At 39.2% G+C, this 20,665-nt stretch overlaps 1 protein-coding gene across 2 annotated transcripts; it reads right to left on the reverse strand.

The window, feature by feature from the left end:
* Positions 1-443: 443 nt before the first annotated feature.
* On the reverse strand, positions 444-19,064 carry rnf217 (ring finger protein 217). 2 transcript variants are annotated; one of them, XM_014472223.2, is made up of 7 exons: positions 17,220-19,064; positions 10,126-10,347; positions 9,172-9,336; positions 8,720-8,817; positions 8,528-8,631; positions 6,347-6,418; positions 444-4,864 (listed from the first exon to the last, which is right to left on the reverse strand). In XM_014472223.2, exons 1-7 carry the CDS (start codon positions 18,222-18,224, stop codon positions 4,776-4,778), a joined length of 1,755 nt encoding a protein of 584 aa, XP_014327709.2. In that variant the 5' UTR covers positions 18,225-19,064; the 3' UTR covers positions 444-4,775. The 2 variants fall into 2 exon arrangements, with proteins under 2 accessions (XP_014327709.2, XP_023203610.1); XM_023347842.1 differs by lacking the exon at positions 6,347-6,418.
* Positions 19,065-20,665: the final 1,601 nt, after the last annotated feature.

Raw genomic sequence — 20,665 nt, forward strand, 5'->3', positions numbered from 1 at the left:
CAATATGACTTTTACCTTCTAATAGCTTTGCTCCAATATATAACCCACAATTTTCAATATCTCAAAAGTTATTCTTCCTAAAAACATTTTATTATCATCTTATTCACAGTGCTATACCAAATTATCCTTAACAAAAACTAGCTCTAAACTCAGTTAACTCCAGTAAAACTAAATTCCTTCACATTCATGGTTCACCAAAACCTAAATATTTTCAGCCAAATTCATAAACTAGTTCATGTTAACTCTTAATTTTTACTAACATAAAATATTTTTTAGACATTGTTTTTGCATTTTCAGCCTAACCGTAATTGCGGTGCTCAGTAAAAATGTACAATTATGACCCCTACTGACGTAAAAATGCAATCACAACTGTGACCGGAGAGATATTAAAGTCTTGTCAATCAAGGCAAAAAAAAAAACAACAACAAAAAAACCCCCACAACCACATTTGGCATTTTGTTTATTGTCCTTCAGATTCTTTGATAAAAGTGTGTTTGTGCCTTTGCTAAGTTAGCAACAGTAATATCAGCAGATAATCTTCGACAGTGGCAGCGTTTGGGAGGGGGAGGGGGAAGTTATCTTTAACATGTCTTTGTAAAGAGATACCTGGAAAAAAACATTGACATATACATATAAACGCACTGCTATTGTTCCAACAGATTTGCATGTCCAAGAGGTGGAATCCCATCCTGAGATTACTGATCAATCCACCTTCACCGGTTTAGCAGTCACAACATCTTCTAAGGTCTTACAGCTCCATATGCAGACATTTAATTAACTGAAAGCAACACATTTTTCTGCAACACTTCCTCCTTCACAGACCATCTAATGTTTGAGGCAGGGCTCAAAGTACAAGTTAGGAAAACATGAGCCAAAATAAAGTGACGTGCAAATTTACAGGCAGGTTTTGGATGTAGGCTACACCCCGGATTGTGGTTTTGGGACATCACACCTAAACTTATTGCCTTTGATTACTGAGCAGATAATTTTCAGATAATTTTTTATCATGTTTTTATGCATGACTATATTACTTTGTTGAGGATGAAGGCTTAATAAATACAAAATAAAAGGCCAGGGTGTGATACATTCTGCAACTCTCTAAAACACATCTTCAAAATCTGATCTCCAGCCATGGCGACGTTTATGCCAGACATTGTAGTTTTACTGGGAAAATATATACACATGCATCTCAGCAGCCCTGCTATCACAAAACCTGATTCATTTGTATCAACTATGACAAAACAAAGGAAAAACGATATCATAAAATGCAATATCAATCACGTAGAAAAATATTATCCAAGGAAGTAGGTTTTGTTCCTCAAATTTCACGTCCATTTTACAGAAAACTTTCTGGTAACAAGCCAAGTTAGCACAATTATAATTTCAAAGGTGGGGAAAGTCCAAATACGGTCTGTTGCAAAAGTTTTCATACCTCTCAAACTTTTTTCTCATGCTACTCTATACCTTTGTGTATTTCATTTAAGATTTTATGAAGATGTCTTCACAGGAATTCCCAGTAAAATACATTGTAAAAATTTGGTAAGGGAACTTTTGTAAGGCGCTGTAAACGACAACCTTCTTGTAAAATGGCACTGAAAAAAACAACAACAAAATAAAACAATGTCATTGACTCTGCAGAAAGAATCTAGAAAATTACAATAATGTTTATCTAATGGGGGACAGTTTTAGATGCACATGTTCATTATAAATAATACCTTTAAAAAGCAGCTGTGAAACATGACAGTGCAGAACTAGTGGAGCAGTGTGAATGTTATTAAGGTACATGGGAATGAGGGTTGTACAGTTTCCAATTTCTGTCTTGCGAACACGTATGCCTGCTTTTATTATTCTGCTTTTCAATCATGGATTTCATCCCTCTCACCCCCAACAAAGAGTTCACAATCCAGCTGAGTCAGGCTGGGAGAGAGAGTCAGCGTTGGCAACACTAAAACACAACTCTGATCTCCTTTTGAAGCCGCAGTGCACTTTGCTTCCTGGAATCCAATATGTTTAGCGCGGCAGCAGCTGGCAAGCCTACCAGGAAGCATTCAGAGTCCACGGTGCTGTTCAGCAATTTCTTTGGCACAGCTAATGTCCGGGTTGGGATCTGGGTCCAGTGAACACAAAACAAACTCCCTGAGAGAGGATTCAACCCAAATCTATAGGACTACTAAAAACTACACAAAAGGAACGTGCAGGGATATAATGCGAGTGTACGTTGTGAACTCTATTATTACAGTGTAACTTTATTTGACACTTCTTAACACTCCAGATGTAGAAAATGTGTCATGTCCCTGGGATAAAGCTCAACTAAAAGCTTTTTTTTTTACTGACAAATGTTTGACAAGCACAAAGGTAAATCCTGTCTTTTCTTCTTAAATTGATGTCATTAATCCTTGAGTGTAGATTCAGCGCTGTGACATTTACAGATTTACAGGTGCAGTGACACAACTCGGCCATCAATTTTCAGCTTTCTTTCGTGAATTCCACGTGAAAGAGCAAGGAAACAAAAGCAGGTCGTTAAAAGGATAGGCATGAATGACTCCAAATTTGGTGTTCATAGAAACCCAAAGATTAGGAGCATAAAGATGGTTAACCTTTCTCTTTTTTTTTTTTTTAATAATAATAAAACTTCCTTAAAATTCAGAGAGAAGCTTGCGATAGGAGACCGTCAGCTGACCTTTAAACCTTTTGAAATCGATTCCCTGGCAGAGACTTACATTCTTCCTTCAAAGTTAAAAAAAATATTTCAGGTTCATAAAAAGAACCAGTCCTTCTGGATCACATCTTATAAACTATGAAATCTGACTATCTTAGAAATAATAACGCTATACAAAACCCTGTTGAACTCATTGATAAAGCACTAACCAGGCTGAACAAGGTAAATAGAAAGGGCAGTATTTTTTTTTAAATCATTCTCTGCACTTTTTCATCTGCACTAAACTGACATTTCGACCTTTAAGTTTGTCTCCCCAGGAGGCACAAGTACAACTACAGAACCATTGAACTTTTTAACATTTTGTCAAGATATATTATTTTGATTTTATGGGATAGACCCGCACCAAGCATCTGGTAGCCGCGTTTGAGTTAAGAAGACAGCAATGTAGAAAAAAATCTGAAAAAGGCGTCAGACATTTGCTTTTAGCCCATTCAGTCTGATACCACTAAGTAAAATACAGTGTCAACTAATATAAATAAAACAATTAATTTCAAAAGGAAAATGAATGTTGTGACTCATATTATCTATGTTTCTTCAGAGATTTATTGTAGATGATGATGGCTGTGGGCAGGAAGGATCTCTTGAAGCAGTCTGTATTACAGCAGATCGGAAGAAGCCTCTGACTGAAGACAATCTGTTGTATTACAGCCTGATAAAGTAGACTTTAAATGCATGTCACACCTTTCACAAGTTTTTTTTTTTGTTAAACTACAACCATCTATCATTTTCTTTTCCTTAATGTTTGGTAGCATGAGAAAATGTGAAAAAGTTCAGACAGCATGAATGGGATGGCAGGAGAGCAACAGTACAAAACATGCTAAACCCTAAAAGATAACAAAACAACACGGCGACCAGATCAATTGTATGTTGCACCACATTCAGCATTTTGTTTTGGCACAGCTGCCTTTTTTTTTTTTTGGTAGCTGTTTTTGATGACACGGAAAGCAGGCGGAGAATGGATGACGTCTGGTATCAGAGCCAAAAACAGGGATGGAAGGACAGACGGAGTGTCAGAACACAAACCAGGCAGAAGGGGGTTGCTGCTTTCAGCGTTTCATTAGGACTCAACCTCAATTTCTAGAACTGGGCGCACACACACGACTGATTTTCAGACCTTATAGCGAGAAATTATGATCCAAATTTATCTCATGTGTCACTAGATTTTTTTTCACATCATCTTCCTGAGTGTGAGACTCAAATCGCAGTGAAAACTTTTCGGTCCTGACTAGATTAGCGAAAAATGAAGAAGCGCATTGAGAATAATTTGTCTGTCATGATCTGCTGCTCTCCAACGGCTCTGGTCAGACGTTTACATACAATCATCACTGTCCTGCATGTAATATTAATGATAGGCCTTTAATAATGATTGTGAATTGTTCTTTCACCAGTCCAGAGGTTTACAAGCCTCATCCTGAATTCTCCAAAGACCCTTCTTATAATTAAGACCGGACAGCTCAGTCTCTGCCTCATCTGATTATAAAACCTTTTTCTGATATGAAAAAAAGGGCCAGAATTAAGCCAATAGTTGGGCTGCTTGACAACCTGGGAACTCTACAAATGCGTTTTCAAAGCCCAGAATTAATGACGGCATTTATCCCCATGAAGAGTGTATGGAAAGTTTGTTTATCCAAAACTCCCCAAAGCCTCCTTCAAACATAAAAACTTCGTTTTTCGATTTGGATTGTGTTATTTGTCATTAAATCTGAGGTAAAATAATAATAATAAAAACAAACGTGGAGAGTGTGTGCTATAACCTGACCACAATTCTTTCTTTACTATGCGACAATGCTCTTGTTGCCTCATAATTCAGTCCAAATAGATTTGGGTTGCTCTTCTGCTTCGACATCCAGCCTTCATATTTCAACAGCGGTCTCATGCAATATAAATAAACTCCATGTGTTGGTGTGCAATTGTCAAGGGCTCACTCCGCTCCAAGAAAGTACCCCTCCAACAGCCCGTGTGTGTTTTGTGAAGTCTGACTCTTCTGAGTTTTCTCGGCTGGCGCATCTGTCCCTGAGGAGATGTGGGTGTCGGCCTTTTCTCGGAAAGGAGGGGGCTAGATCCAGCGCCCGGAGCCTCGGGTTTGCTGCTCCTGCTCCTTCTTCCTCTTTTTACAAAAGTAGTAGACGGGGAAAACAAACAAACCTACAGAGAATGGACGAGAATTGCCATTTTCCAATTAGTATAGATATGGTGTGAAAAAGCCTTTGCCTTCTAAAAAATTTCTTCTGTTTTTAATATCAAACTGATGAAATACAAAAGTTAGTTTTTAAATGACGATTTACTTTATTAAGAGAAAAAAAAAAAAACTACCCAAACCGAAACGGCTGCATAACCGAAGGGGGTTTGAGATTTGGGTCACAAACTGATGGCTGGACAATCTCCTTCAGGATTTTATGGTAAGCGCTCCACACCATCACACTGCCACCACCATGTTTGACTTTATGTTTTTATTTTCGACTTCTGAAATGCTGTTTTAGTTTAGTTTAGTTTTTAACAGGATGCACTTTTGTCTCGTGAGTTGGCGGGAAATATTTTCTCAAGTCTTGGGGATGATCTAGATGTTTCCAGCAAATTTAAGATGAGCCAAAACCACAGCTGTTTTGGTCAGCTGTGGTTTTCTCCTTGGAAATCTTTCGCGCTTTCTTACTGCTGAATCATGAACACTGACCTAAACTGAGGAAAGTGAGGTCGGGTGTTGTTCTGGGTTCTTTTGTGACCTCCTGGATGAGTTATCAATGCTCTCTGGGAGTAATTCTTGCAGGCTGGCCACTCCTGAGATGGTTTATCGACGTTCCACGTCTTCTCCATTTGTGGATAATGGATCTATTTCCAAGTTTCAAAACCTCGGGAATAGTTTTGTCACCCTTTCCTGTCTGCCTGGAATCTGCTCTTGAATTCTGGTGTGCCATGATATGTTGCTTTTTGAGATTTTCATGTTGTCAGACATGTTCTTTTAAGTGACCTCACAACACCAGGTTGGTTTGGAAAGCTTAGCATAGTTAAAAGTTGTTTATAATAAATCAAATCATAATTTTTAGGACTGGTTAGGTATTAATTTTATGTGTGATACGTATAATTGGGGCAAATACTTTCCCAGCCGCACCATATATAGGAATATAAAGATACACGTTTTTTAAATGACATGAACATGTAATTACATGGTAATTAAGGTATCAATTTGGTTATTCCACACTCATGATTATCCCGCAGACGAAAAATTAATTGAGCTGAGAAGTAGAAAGACAGCAGCGCAAAACTGATTGGATTAAAGCAAATATAAATCTTCCATCAAAGCACATTAGTGTTCAGAAGATCATCTGTCAGATTTACCAACAGAGTAAAAAGATTAACACTAATTACAGTTCACCTGAAGCATAGATAGCTCCCAGTGCACCCCGACGAATGAGTCAGTGTCATCTCTGTCGATGATGATGTAAATGCAACCCAAGGAAACCATCATCATCAGAGGCTAGTTGCAGTTTGAATCTACAACTTCAGCCTCCCCTGTGCAGAGCAGCTGCTTTGCTACACTAAGAAAGCGTTATGCTTCTCTTAGTCACATGAGGCATTTAGCGAGGAAGTGTTTGGCCGGTGCACGTGTGTTCATGTGTGCAGCTGTGTTACCTATCACCAGAGCGAGAGCTCCGACTACTATCATCAGCACGAAGACCAGCGGAGCTAACAACGATTTAGCAGCTGCAAAGAGAGAAGAAGGAGAAAGGAAACAAGGTTACTGCAACAACCAACGATAGGCTCTGCCTTCTCATTAAATCCAAAATCAGAGCTGCAATGTGCAAATGACTCCTGTTATGGGGTAAAACTGGCGGCCACCCGCTGAGATAACTGTGCATTTTTCTTGGAGAGTTCAAGAAAATCGTGTCAGGATTCCAGCCTCTCCGAGTCTCACTGCTTCAAAGATCTGATAACTGTTAATTATCATAACTAAGACAGAAACATGCAAGATCTTCTCTGGTTCAGGACAGAAAGCTATGCGGGTGGTGCAGTGAGGAACACAAGTTATATCTGAGAACTTTAAAGCAAAATGTTGTTTTCATTAAAAACCGGCAAGACATGCCACAAAAGGCAAGTCAAACGATAGTTGAAGGTTTAAAGTAATGTTTAAATCAATATTGGCAAAGTTCTGATCTGATATATTTGATATACATTTACATACTTATAACTATTGCGCTAAATCTAATAGATTAAGACAAAATTGTGTTAAGTATGAAAAAATGGGCGAACATACCATTAAAGTAAGGTAAATGTACTCTATGCTGCTAAAACTTTGGGCTTTATTTAAATAATAATGCAGACAGATTTTACCCTATCTACTATGTTGCAAGATTGTCCGACTGTCAGATTGTTTGTGTATTTTAAAGAATATACAACATAGGTTTCTATGTTTTCTGTAAATTATGGGCAGCAAGAACGACCAGATTGCACGACTGGTGACTAGAATCGGCCTTGATCAGCTTGAGCAAAGACATGCTAATTGCTAAAAACAGTTTGTTTATCTGCTTGCTTTCAGCACAGGATCATAAGACGTTCAGCTCAGTGGCTTTTGGCAGTGGCTGGAGAAACGTTTAACTTTAAAGCCAGTGTGACTTTGCGTGAGGTTGCAGGTCATTTACAACTGAAATCAGATATTTAGTACATGCACTACACTTTACATGATGATGTTTTATTTATCAAATAAATAAAACAATTATGGGACTGTTACTTTTACAAGTTTTCATCCACTGTTGGTTCAACCTTTTCAACCGATGCCCTACAGAGGTCAATTATGCAAAATCAGCAACAAAGTTAACGCTAGCAATACTCAACTATAGAACTGAAACAATGAGCAAAACATCAGTTCCAAATAATTATTTCCTAAAGTGCAAACACAGACATATGTGCAATAACAATTTGACCCTGTTGAGGGTGATAAGCTATGCTGTAGAACAGGGGTGGGCACTCCTGGTCCTCGAGGGCCGGTGTCCTGCAACTCTTAGATGTCTCCCTGGTCCAACACACCTGAATCCAACAGCTGAATCTCCTTCTAAGTGCAGTCAAGTTCTCCAGAGTCCTGTTAACGACCTCATTATTTGACTCAGGTGTGTTGAAGTAGAGATGCATCTAAAAGTTGCAGGACACCGGCCCTCGAGGACCAGGAGTGCCCACCCCTGCTGTAGAAGATGTTGCGTCCCTGTCACATGGTGATTATCAATATAGTTGAATTTAGTGTTTAGCATTAGCTTCTGCTAAAAATCAAGTTGGTATAGCACTTCAGAGTAAGCCGAGCTAATGTTTATGAATCATATTTTACATTACATTTAGTGTAGCTAGCTTTTTAGTTAGCAGTAAAGTGTATGATATGTGTGAAAATGTAACACTTGTCCATACCAAAATAAATATAATTCAAGTCAACAGAGCTTCGTAACCTGACTCAGTTATTCTAATTCCGTCACAAAGAATGAGACAAAATTCCTGCACACTGCTGTGAAAAGCTTCTGTAGCAATAACTAAAAAGTATCACTTATTGTACAGTTTAAAAATGCAATTCTATGAAATACCAGAAAAAGATTAAACGCAAAAAAAAAAAGTGCCATGTGTCCCTTTGTTTTGTCTATGTAAATGTAGGGGTTGAAACTCTATGAGCAATTTGTTTTATTTTTTGTGATTATAGCCCTCTCCCGATTTGACTGGGTAAAGAGGAGTGGGTTTATTATGGTGTATGACCTGAGAAAAATTTCAATAAACTATTTGTGTAGTTGTAGTTGACAAGAGCAACGAAGAGTTTAAAATAGCAGAATAAATACTCACCAAAGACAGAGCCTCTAAGTAGCCGCCTGACGTGGGGCCTATCAGGGAAGAATCGGTATTTGCAGCCAAACACACTGAGGTTGGAATTGTGGTCCCCGAAGAATCTGTCGCAAGATCGCGAAAGATGGACTCAGAAAGGGGATAACGGACAAAGGGAGCAGCCAGAGTGAAAAGCAGCAGAGAGAATGGAACCTGAGGCTTCGGTAACGCTCTCCACAGCGGTAACAGAAGTTAGTGCCACACTGGGAACAGGCCATGTGATCACATCCCTCGGTTCGCTGGATGTGGATCTAAAGAGAAGAGACGAATAAAGAAAAAAAAAAGCCTACTTAACCAAATTTGAATCGAGAGACAAGATGCTGTACAGATAATACCATAACTCTAATGCAGCAGAATCCGATTTTCGACGTAGGAGACCCATGTGTGCATCGTTACTCATCTGTTCCACATGTGCTCCTCCCACCAGCAGTTCATCCATCATCCCATCCCAGTTTTCATGCTTCCAAACCTTTAATGATTCGTTCGTTCTATATCACTCCCACGTTTCATCAATCAACTTCCCAACCGATGCGGCAGCCGGATCCAGCCTACCATGCAAAATCAGCACGAGAGCTACAACCCAAAACACTGCTCTGAGCTATTACCTTGCACCGTGGACATTTCTGGGCGTTCCTCTGCCCATGCTCGATGACACTCGCCCAGGTTCGTAGCAGCTTGTCCCCTTGAATGTAGTCGCGACACTTGATTCCATCATGCCAGGGCGCATGGCATTTAAAACACCACACAAACTGGCAGCTGATGCACTGGATCTACGGCAGGAAAGCAGGACGATGAAACAATTTTAAAGAGACAAATGGTTGTACTGAAAGGGATTACGAGAACAGAAGGGAAGTCATTGAAAACAACCAAGCACATTATAATTATGATACACCTAGAGGTGGTTACTTATAGTTTCTTTCATTCTTCGACATCCCAGTGCTCACTTTTAGTGTTGATATATTGGTCATTAAATGGCAGAGCAAAGTCCCGGCACAAGCAGATCCAAAAACTTTCTTGTAGGATATTTAGTCTTGGGCTTAGAGATGAAGTCATCACATGGGAGTTGCTGCTCATCTGCACTGGTTAATGGAGGTGATTCAAGGGAGCTAATCAGGATAGTCAAGTCCCACTGGGTGGAGATCACATTGCAGATCTGAAACTCCCTAACTATGCATCACCTCATCCACAGAATGTTTTAACATCCTCAAGAAAGAGATTTCTGGGTTTTGCTACCCGCTTGCTTACTAAGATATTAGATTGAAACCATATATTAGATACACTGATATCCTGTTTGTTGTTCACATGCAGCACACAAGTGACAACAAGTGGCATTGGAGGCAGGTGGAAATGCAAGCTAACTGGCAATTAGACCGGAAAAACAGACCTGTCAATGTATGTTAATGCCTGATGTGGACAGAAACACAATCAAATCCACTGGAGTCATTTCCTGGTGACCGTTAGAAGTGACAAAAGCCTGCCGCACAGGTCCCTGAACGCAGACATACATTCTTGCTTATTTTTTCTCTATTTAGCAGTCAAAGGCGAGCGTGCAATCTTACCTTGTATTTGTGGTCGTTGCGGTTCGTGCTGCTTTCCTTCAGAGAGGTGAAGTGGCTGCACTGGGGACAGGGTTTTGTGCTCGAGTCCAGCTGACTTAGCTGCAAAAAGTAGCGGTACTTTACCACCCCTTCCCTGCTCAAGTGGGAAATTATTAATCCCTCCTCCAGGGTGCCGGTACACTCCGTGATTGGACAGTTGATGACAACATTGCCCTCCTTCACCTGAAATAAATAAAATAATAATAAAAAAAATGAGCTGCAAATTTCAATGAGAAGCAACGCATCTGTTCTTTTCTGCAGCATCAGCTGTTCTTCAGTGTATCAGTGTGAGGACTTGGCCACTGTGGGGTTGTCTGACTAGGAAGCTTCTCCATGCTGAATGAATTCACAAAACCTAGTGAATAATTTACCCCAGAATAGGAGTGCAAAGTAGATAAGTGGCATGGTGAATGAAACAGCGTGGAAGATAAAAATACACAAATGTGAGGTTTGATGTTTTAGTGTGCTTTACTACAAAATCTGCTGGAATTATTATTTTTAATAATTTAATGCACTGGAGTTAATAAATATTATAGCCAGACAGGCACAGGTATAAAAAACTATTCATACCACTAGAACGTTTTCACTTTTTTTTCATTTTTCATGAGATTATCAGCACCAAGTGGAGTTTGATGCATAATTTTTCCATACGTGTGTACTTTTGTATTACGAGACCCCTAAAAAAATCTAAATCTAAAACTGAATCCAAAAAAAAATAATTTACAGAGATTGCCTAATTATTAATCCGACTGTGTGTAATTGTTCTGTCAAGGCCTCAGAGGTTTCTTAGGTGCTTCCACACCTGATAGGCCAATAGCTGCAGTTCGATTGATGACCAAAATTGCAACATTTGTTTTCAGCTGGAGCAAATCAACCAAAGATTTTTACTCATTATGCCCTCTGCTATAGTCCACTTCCTGTTTTTGGAGTGGTCTTCACCCGTTTGGCATTCAAACGTGCATTCGAACAGCGACAGAGTTCACTTTAATCGAACTGAAACCTAGATTTGTAGTCAGACCACAGCTTTTTGTTTTTTGTTTGGACCAAATTAGAGTTTGATTGCGCATTAACACATCCCCAAACAAAATAGATTTTCTAGGCAGTCAACCTAGAGTTTGATTAAAGCAAACTAAATAGGACTGATGTGAATGCACCTTTACAGAACTCGGTGGACAAACGGCATCATTAAAATAAAAACAACACACCAGATCAATATCTCAAACTAAAATCTTAAAGACTATCCTGAAATCCCATCTTCCAAAAATTGAAAAAGCATGGTACCACTGCAAATCAACTTACCAAACCTGATATTAGCAAGGAACAGTAATCTTATCCTATGACCCAACAGTGAAGATCAAAAGTAGGGGAATCAGGTCTTCATCAGTCCTTTATCACTTACTGCCCTGCTGCCTTTTATCCATCTTAGAGGATCTAATCATTCCTATGTCCATTCTTTTTTTTGTGAATGATATTCTTTTTTATCAACCTGCCTGGCTTCTTACACTTGTCCATCAAGCCCCCTGGAGATTGTGGTTCTCAGAAAATATCTGCAGCCTTTCATGGAGCCATGCTAAATGTTTGCTTTGGAACCTGTGCATAAGTACACACACACAGAGAGAGAGAGAGACACACACACACACATGCAAGCTCATGCACATAATAAGCACCATTTACTGACTATGAACCTCTATCCTTGCAGGCCTGAAAGCCGTGTCGTTTGTTTTCAAATACAACAGGGCACTGCCTGGTGGGACTGGTTCGACGGGTTTCTTCTCACAAACACGCGCCACATTATTGTGTGGACAGTGTGATATGAGGCCGAATGTGTTCAGCCTTAGATAACGGGTGCTAAATATTTTGCATCAACGGCATGAATCAAACTAGGTCAACATAATATGCTGCAACCAGAAATATCGATAAGATCCGTTTGACTCCTGAAATGGATTCTGATTCCTGGAAAGGCATTTTTATTGTGCGACTTCCAACAGGGCTCTGCTTGATCCGATGTTAAATAAAATTGACATTTAACCTACAGTGACCCCTCTCGTAGCCTCTCATTTCACACAAGAATGGAGCTGAGTTATTTTTAGCTAAATCCAACCCCAACCTTACACAACATATTTCCCATTAGGATTATTTATTGAACAAAAGCAAAGCTCAAAACAAAAAGCTGCAAGTGGAAATCGATTTCCTCCAAGAATTCAGCAGGTCTTACGTTAACCTTTAGCAGTCATAGTTTCAAGCTGCTGTTTTCTGCATGACTTCATCAGTTCACCCCCATTAAGGAGGAATTTTGTCCCAAACTTATTTGGTTTATCGAGTTTCTCTGGTATCTGTTTATGACTAGTTCTCTTTAGTTCCGACACAGCATTTCTGTAACAGTAAGGTTTTGACTTTGACTGGGCCATTGCTACACTTCTGTTGGGAGGTTTGTTTAGGATATTACACAGTCGAGCTCATAGTTGCTAAAAACAGGTAAAAACTTGATATTATGCGCAAACCTTGGTTCTAAATGCGAATGTAGTTAATGGTTATGGATTTTGTACCCGAGTGCCTGCACCAGTTAAAATTTTCTTTGGATAAGAAAAAGATAGTTTTATCTCATCTTAAACAGGAATGTATTCCCCAGTCTTTGTTATTGTATTGTGATGAACTGTAACATTTAATGTGCCTTACAGTCTAAAATTAAGCACTTGTGGCATTTTTTCACTTTATCTGGGCTTTGGTATGGATTTAATGGGATGTCTGCTTTTAAAAGACTGATAGCTGTATTAAAAGATTGCCTGTAGTTAATAATCTGTCTAACTCCAGAATAATAAACTACAAATTCCTTGGGAATGATGCAACTGACTGATTTTAATGGTTAGTAAAAATCTCTTATGTTAATTCAGATGTCTTTCCATTTTGAAATTGTGTTACCATACAGCGTATGCGCCAAAGAAGCAAACTGTTAAAGCTTCTGCATTTGATGTGATTGTTGATGGCAAATTCATCTGATCAATTGGGTCTGGTTGTGACAGTAGGTAAAAAAATGTTCCACATAGTTTTTTTTTTTTTCATTTGGCTTCATCTTTGCTTGATAACCACTGATAATGAGGAATTTGTTGTGTGGTAAGATATTACTGAATATGTATTCTCTAAAAATTTTCCACCGTTACGAAGTGGCTAAAAAATAGCAAGTATTTTGCAACTTTAATCACTGTTGAAACATGGTTTTGGAGCTAAACCAGCACAACCCCTTCTCCACCAACCCTCTCTGACATAATGCTTACTCTATATGCTCGACACCAGGCCTGTGTGCTAAAATCAGCCTGCAGTCCATTCACCAGAATAAGAACACCGCCTCCAGGCAAGTTTTTTCATGACCATTTTCATGTTTGGCTTGCTTATCAGATGGTGCACCTTTGGCTGTGACTGTACTATTATTCACAACCTGTTATCAAAGTAGCACAACAGCAGACAAAATCTACTTCAAATGACTGATTAAATAGTTTTACATAAACAGATTAAAGCAGATTAGAGCAACGGTTGCAACTTCCATGCGGCCTGAGTGATCTGGGAAGCTGCATAAATGTTTACTGGGCCAGGGAAAGTGTTTAGAAGATACCATCTCATGACAGAAGGGAGGCTTTAAGAATAAAATAATCCATCCAGAGAGGTCTAAAGTAAGAGCAGATTCTGATTCCTCTGTAAAATGCTTATTAAAGGAAGTGAATTTTCACCTGTCGGTTATTAATATGCTTGATTTATCACACTAAATTACTGGAAAAATGGTTCTGCTGGTGTGCCAAAAATATTTCCGGCATCTACAAAGAAGACGTGTCTTTAGGAAGTAATCTAGAAGAGGATGGGCCCTCATCTGTCGCTTTGTTAAAGTGTTAACAGCATCAGATGATGTACTTCAGAATAAAAGCAAACCATTTGGAGCCAGGATCTGAATACGCTCCACAGTTTCCAAAGTCGGCTGTTATATAAACTGTTTGAGCTTCTTCTGGTGTCTTGACCTAGATTTACAAAATATGTATTTGTCACAAGACAAAGAGACCTTCAGGTGCTGACTTCTAACTTCTTAGTTAACATTTCATAACACAGTCCTCCACTTGTTAGTTAATAGTGAACATCTTAGGTCGACCTCTTAATCTAGATATTCTATTAAGTATTTTAAACAAGTGGGGTCAGCTTCTGGTGAATTTCCCAAAACTGGAGGCCGGACTCAAATGCCTCTGGGATGCTAAATATGGCGTATGAAAGCGTGACAAAGAAGAACGTGCTCTAAGACTCATCAACCAGCTGCTGGATACTTCTCAGCAGTGACTGTATCTAAGACAGGCGACAGCAACCCTCCTTTTCCGTACCTATCCAGGAGCGGATGCTCAACCGCCATCAGAACCCATCACAATATGGATATGGACAATATGGCTCAACCAGTGCGTCGCTCTGTTAATAAGATTTTTATTTGGTGCTAATTTAAGGAATACCTTATTATTTTTAAACAAATTGGGACAGCATTACTCTACTCTTACCAGAACACAATTTAAGCAATCTTCTTTAATGTTTTATTGGCATAGATATAATCTTAAATTGAGGCTAGATTCAAAAATAGATCAAACATAGTTCCTATTCAACATCACAGGTTCAACATGTTCAGGTTTTTCTTAAAAGATCCACCGTAACTAACCCTAACATTGAAAACTGTGTTTTCAGATGAATCGCCAAGCTAGCCGTCTATGCTGCAGGACAACACAGGGATGTGTGCTTGGAAAACAGGAGCAGCTGGCAAAGAAAGGACCAATCACAAAGGAGAAGCGTGGAGGAAGTAATCAACATGAAAAGCTAACAAATACACATAATAAAAAACATACTAATACTGCAGTCAAATGATCCAAGCATGAATGTATCTAATGTTTTGTATTTGCATGATTTTTTGTTGTTGTTTACTTTACACACTGCAGGTGCCACTGTGTTATTTGTGCAGCAATGTTTTAAGGTAAAAATGACTCATTTGAGTTGGTGGGGATATGATAAATGTCTAAGTTCAGTTTCTGCAGTGTCACATAAAAGGTGTTATAGGTGATTTGTGATTTTAACACAAATGTACAAAGACCACCATTTGAAGAGTATGACACGTTCTACTTTTAAATTTAGATAAATATAGATATGTTCAGAAATAGAAATTTTAACAGTATAAAGTCCTTGATTTCACTTCTTGATCTTCAGCTTCTAACAGTACCAAACTTCAGAGGAACTGGTCTCTGTTTTAGCTACATAGTTATGAGCTCTGCTTATAGACCCAATAACTCTTTGAGAACAAAGAGGGAAATTTTGTTTTTTGCATTATCATCTCTTTCACCTTTCACTGCTCACAGCATATTGATTGAGAGATGTGCTTAATGCTCTTGACCTCTAATCTGGAAACCTAGCCCGCCCCAGAGCATATTAGGTTTCCGGCATAAATGACCACAGTGTATGTAGGAAGTGAAGTATCCAAAGTCTAGAATAGAACCTGAAGTTACATCGATAAGTCAGGCCTGCTGCGCTGTATTACAATCCCTTTGGCTGAATTATTCTACAATGATTATGGACTCTAGAAACACTGTCTGAAAATACTGTCGAAAATAAAATTAATGCATTCATACTATTCTCAAAAAATAAGAGAAAATAATGCATGTCTTTGAAGTTGATAAAAAAATATCATGAGCTTATCTTATTCTCATGAACTCAATATTGAGTAATTGTACTGGTACATAAATACTTGTAGACAGGCGAAGTTCCAAAAATGCTAATATCATTAAATTATTGTTGCGATAATAAAATCCAGAGGCAAACTCATATGTCACGTACATTAATTTTTCCACAAATTGATGTACTTCAAGAGTTTAAATTTTGATGTTTCTGTTTTACAGCTTTTGAAAATCCCAAATACTTTTTCCTCAGAAAATTCCAATATGACATAAGACCACTTGTTTAAATGGGTATTTTAAAAACAAAAATAGCAGCCTTCTGAAAATTTAAAAAATGTAAATTACAAGAAGCATTTTACATTTCACACTAAAAATGTAAAATGCATTTTACACAAGTAATGTGTGCAAACACATTACTTTAAAAAACATACTCTTTGTGCAGGACCTGCTGTATCAGCACAGCATGGAGATGATAAGCATGTGGCGCAACTAAGATGCAACAAAATGTCAGATTCTGTGACTCTCCACTGTTCCTCCTGACTCCATGACCTTCCTTTCCAAATGGAATGCAAAATTTGCTTTCATCTGAAAAGAAAGGTTTGGGCCACTAAGTAACAGTCCAGTACTTTATCTCCACACCCAAGGCAAAACATTTAATTGTATAACTTGTTCAGGAGTGCCTTTACCCCAAGGCGGTAGTAGCACATATCCAGAATACATCTTTGTGTAGTGGCTCTACAAAAAAAACACTGACTCCAGCTGCAGTTCACAACTTGTGACTCTCCCTAAAAATAATGAATGGCTTTGCTTCACAATGCCTGTGATACTTGTACACATTTTCAACCACACTTTTTCCTTCCACTCTACTTTCTATTAATATGCTAGGATAAAGTCCTCTGTGAAAAGGCATCTTTTTCCGCTTTCCTTCCTTGTGGAGTGTGTCAGTGACTATCTGCTACACAAAAGTCCTTCTCATTATTGAATTATTGTGTATTTCTGTATTAAATATCCTATTTCAGTGGCCTTGTGAACATTTATGTTATTTAAGAAAATGAATGTTTTGTTTTCATTTGTGACCAATACATCGAAAAAAAATCCTTAAAGAAAGTGTTCTATTCTATGTAGAAATAGCTGATACTGTGATTATATGAATGTTTTTCATTTTACGGCCGAAGGAAAATTTCCACCTTGGTGGACAATAAAGTTGTATCTGTTAATAAGTCATCCTGAGAACAACAAATACTTGTACTCTTTGACTTGACCGTGAGAAACGAGTTAGGTATCTGATTATATTTTAATTTACTGAGCTGAACTTGTATGACCGGGTGCAGAATAATGGGCTCAAGAAAGAAACGCCACTACTAGAACACCAACCAGGGAGCTGACGTAGATTTTCAGACACTCCTCACACAAGGCCTTCCCGCAGCAGGGCAGGGATGCGATGGGTTTCTCCTCCAGGCACACCCGGCAATCCTCTATGTGACTCTCCGCACCGGCCTGCACCCTATCCAGGCGGTGGGATATGTCCCCGAACGGGTCCACCAGGTCATCCAGCGTGTACAGCACCGGTTCGGTGCCCTGGTCCCCCACCGTTACGGTCTCCAAGTCTGTTTCTGTTTCGTCCGATGTGACAGCGTCATCGTAGCGGTCCGTGATTTCAGCATCTGTCCGATGAGTCTCGTTGGCAATGCAGTATACCGTACAGTAAACGTGCTCTTTGGCACTAAGCGACTCACTTAAAGTCACAGTGTTGCTGTCGTCTTCAGTTTTAGGGTGGCACTTCTCTCTGACCGTTAAATATTTAACTCCTGTAACATCTGAAGTCGTCAACTCGTTTGAAGGCAGCTCGTTTTTATCACCGGCTCCTCCCGTCTCTACGTCCGACTTTGGACACTCACCACATTCTGCTCCATCCACGTCCTTACAGTCGTTATTACCACTTTCTCCGCCGGCTCCATGTTCCACTCCGCTCTGCATCCGACTTTTTGCACTGAAACAGCGAGAGGGCGACTTGGTATCGCCGAAATTCCTCCTCAGTACCTCCACAGCGCTCGCCCTCCTCCTCCTCCCTGCTGCTCCGACTCCTCCGCCGTTGCAGTTGTTGTTGTTGTTGCCCTCCGCATCCCTCTCTCCCTCGCCTCTCCTCTTCCACGTCCTCCCGTCGCCTCCGTCGAGGGAAAAGCGGGAGTTTGAACGGATGACAGATCGGCTCAGGCCCCCTACTGGCACCTCAACTTCACCGTCCGTGATGGAAGTTCCTGTCGGCTGGTTGCGGGACAATTTCCCCCTTCCCTCTTCGAAATCGCTTATAAAGCTCGGCATCTCGCAGGCGTCAGCTATCGGTTCGTCATCTTCCATCCCCGATTTAGCTCTCCCCATTTAGCGAGCAGGTCTGCCCCACGAGGACCTCTGTCTGTCGGCCTTCCTCTGCTCCTCCAACTCCTACTACCAAAACAAAACAAAGCGAGCAGCTTGCTGCTTCCCGACTTTGTCGTAAGCGCCGAGGAGAGCGTTGATAGGCCGATGGGAAACCTAGTGGCCAAAGGAGGTGCTGCAACCAAGAGACGACTGAAGCTGAATCAGATCAGGAAAAGTAACTACGAGATACAGTGTTACCTGGAAAAGTACAAAACCTGACCTTAGTATTTTAAAACTGTGTTCTTCATTGTTTTTTGCCTCATATAATCTCTTCTGCCCTTATTTGTCTCATTTCTTCCTTCTTTCCTTCCTACGCTCCTTCGTTGTTTCTTTACTTCCAGGACACATTTTATTTTGTAGGAGTGGGGGCAAAAATGTCAGCATTGGATTGAAAAAGTTACAGGTCCTATGCTAAATGTAGATAAAAGTTTTAAAACAATAAATAAAAAAGTCTACTTCACCATTTCTCTTTGAAATATCTTAACCTTTGATTAATTATTGCTGTGTAATTTATTTTATTTAGCCTGGTTTCTATGTAAGATTTCAAAAATTGCTTATATTTGTCTGAAGTGAAGTGCTTATTTCTGTTTAATCCTATTCTTATACTGTTTGTGTTGTAGTTTTATTAAGATTGTTAAGTTATTGGAGTGCCCTGGACTGTTACACGTCTTGCTTACCACATACTGGAAAATCTAAAAACATTTTTTTGAGAGTCACACGTTGGGAGAAAAACATTTAGCAGAAAATCAATTCTTGTCAGGTACAATGTTCCTCCAAATTGATTGGGATGAAGGGTGTAAAATGTGGCGTGTGTTATAAGGACAGAGTAAATAACTTTTTGCACTGGTGTCATCTCTCTTTTTTCTTTTTTTTAAACTTGATGATTACCTGATCACCTTGTGAGGGTTTCAGATATGGCATGCGCTGTATGTGATATCCATATCTTCATGAGCACAGACAAAGCATTTGCATAGCACAACATGATTATTATTACTTTGCATGGATAACTGTAGTGCGTGTCCCATTTTTCAGTGGTGTTTCTCTACTAAAAATGTCACAAGGTTTCCTCAGCTCTTTACTTTTCCAAAGTTCAATTATTATTTTTTATAAACTGTTAACCATTTAAAAAGACTAGTCAGTCATTGTGTTTTAATAAAGAACATATTCTTATGAAACTGTTAGAATAAATTCAAGCTTGATCAAGATCAGCTGACATTACACAAAGTCAGTTTAAATTTAAAAGTGTTTCTCATGTAGTTATATAAAAAGTGAATGCCACATTGGCAATTATTCCTTGTCTTGGGAACCTTGAGTGTTTACATTTCTGACTTGAGACACTGGGGCTTCTTATCAGGATGACCCTTACTGTCCAGGGCCGTTATTGACAGGAAAAGATCACATTGACTCCTCCTCAACTCTGTGCCAACTAAACATTCTTAAGCAGGCGGATTTTGCTTTATGCATATAGCATTTAAACTCATGGTTCACTGTCACTTTCTCTTGAAATCACTCACCTTATTATCCCTTGCACATACTGAGATTCAAAATCTGGATGAAAAAGATTATATTTATGCTAAATAGGATGCTTTGAAAAATTGACAGACCTTATTTTGAAAGTGACATTAGCAGTGGTTGCTCCTATACTCTTTACATACCTGCCAACTCTAGCAGGGATGTACAGCTAACTTGTTAGCTTTTGTTATGAATTGCATTGTTGATCCTCCCTTGTAAGTCACTTTGGATAAATGTAAAGAAAAAATAAGGTTAGCATATTTGGTATATGTTTCTTTTAACATTACAGTTTACACTTCCTGTATTGCATGTCTTTTTGTTCCGTACAAGATCTTTTAGTAGTTTTGAGAAAGAAAACCTTGCTGTTGCCTGTTGGTCATCGCTAATGAGATGTGTACAGGAGGGTTAGGAGAGAGTTACCTTGGCTTGGCAGATGACGCCTATCAGCAGAAATCAAATTTACAGTGATTTACGACAGTTTGAAAAATATTTCAGCTGCAAGAACACAGGGTCCTGTAAAGATGAGCAAGGAACTTTTGTTTGAACCAATCTAGCTCGATGCTGGTTGTTGCTTGCTATTGCATCATTCTTACTCTAAAACTCCTGCTCTAACTCGAAATGGTCTTATCTCATTCCAGTGACAAATATTGGAATGAAAGTATATTGAATGGACACTTTTTTCAAAAACAGCAGTTTTTGAACTGCTGTTTTTGGCAGCAGCCTCTCTATTTGGGTTGATAGCTCTGCAGGGATGTTTTGTTGCCGTCAACGGTCTTAGTTGTTCTGATTGGATTTTTAGAACAGGCATTCAATAACGTTAAGTGTAAAAAGCAGCATACTACTTGTGAAAATCCCCAATTTATTGTTTTTTCATGTTCCACATAAAACTG

This window comes from Xiphophorus maculatus, chromosome 15 (genome assembly GCF_002775205.1).
Source record: "Xiphophorus maculatus strain JP 163 A chromosome 15, X_maculatus-5.0-male, whole genome shotgun sequence".
In the NCBI taxonomy this organism is placed as follows: Eukaryota; Metazoa; Chordata; class Actinopteri; order Cyprinodontiformes; family Poeciliidae; genus Xiphophorus; species Xiphophorus maculatus.

Coding starts and splice junctions, on each gene's coding strand:
- rnf217 (XM_014472223.2), bottom strand. CDS start 18,224: ATGGGGAGAGCTAAATCGGGGATGGAAGATGACGAACCGATAGCTGAC. Junction 8,632..8,719: donor GAGCGTTACCGAAGCCTCAG/GTTCCATTCTCT, acceptor ATCTTGCGACAG/ATTCTTCGGGGACCACAATT. Junction 4,865..6,346: donor AGCTCTCGCTCTGGTGATAG/GTAACACAGCTG, acceptor CATTCTCTGTAG/GTTTGTTTGTTTTCCCCGTC.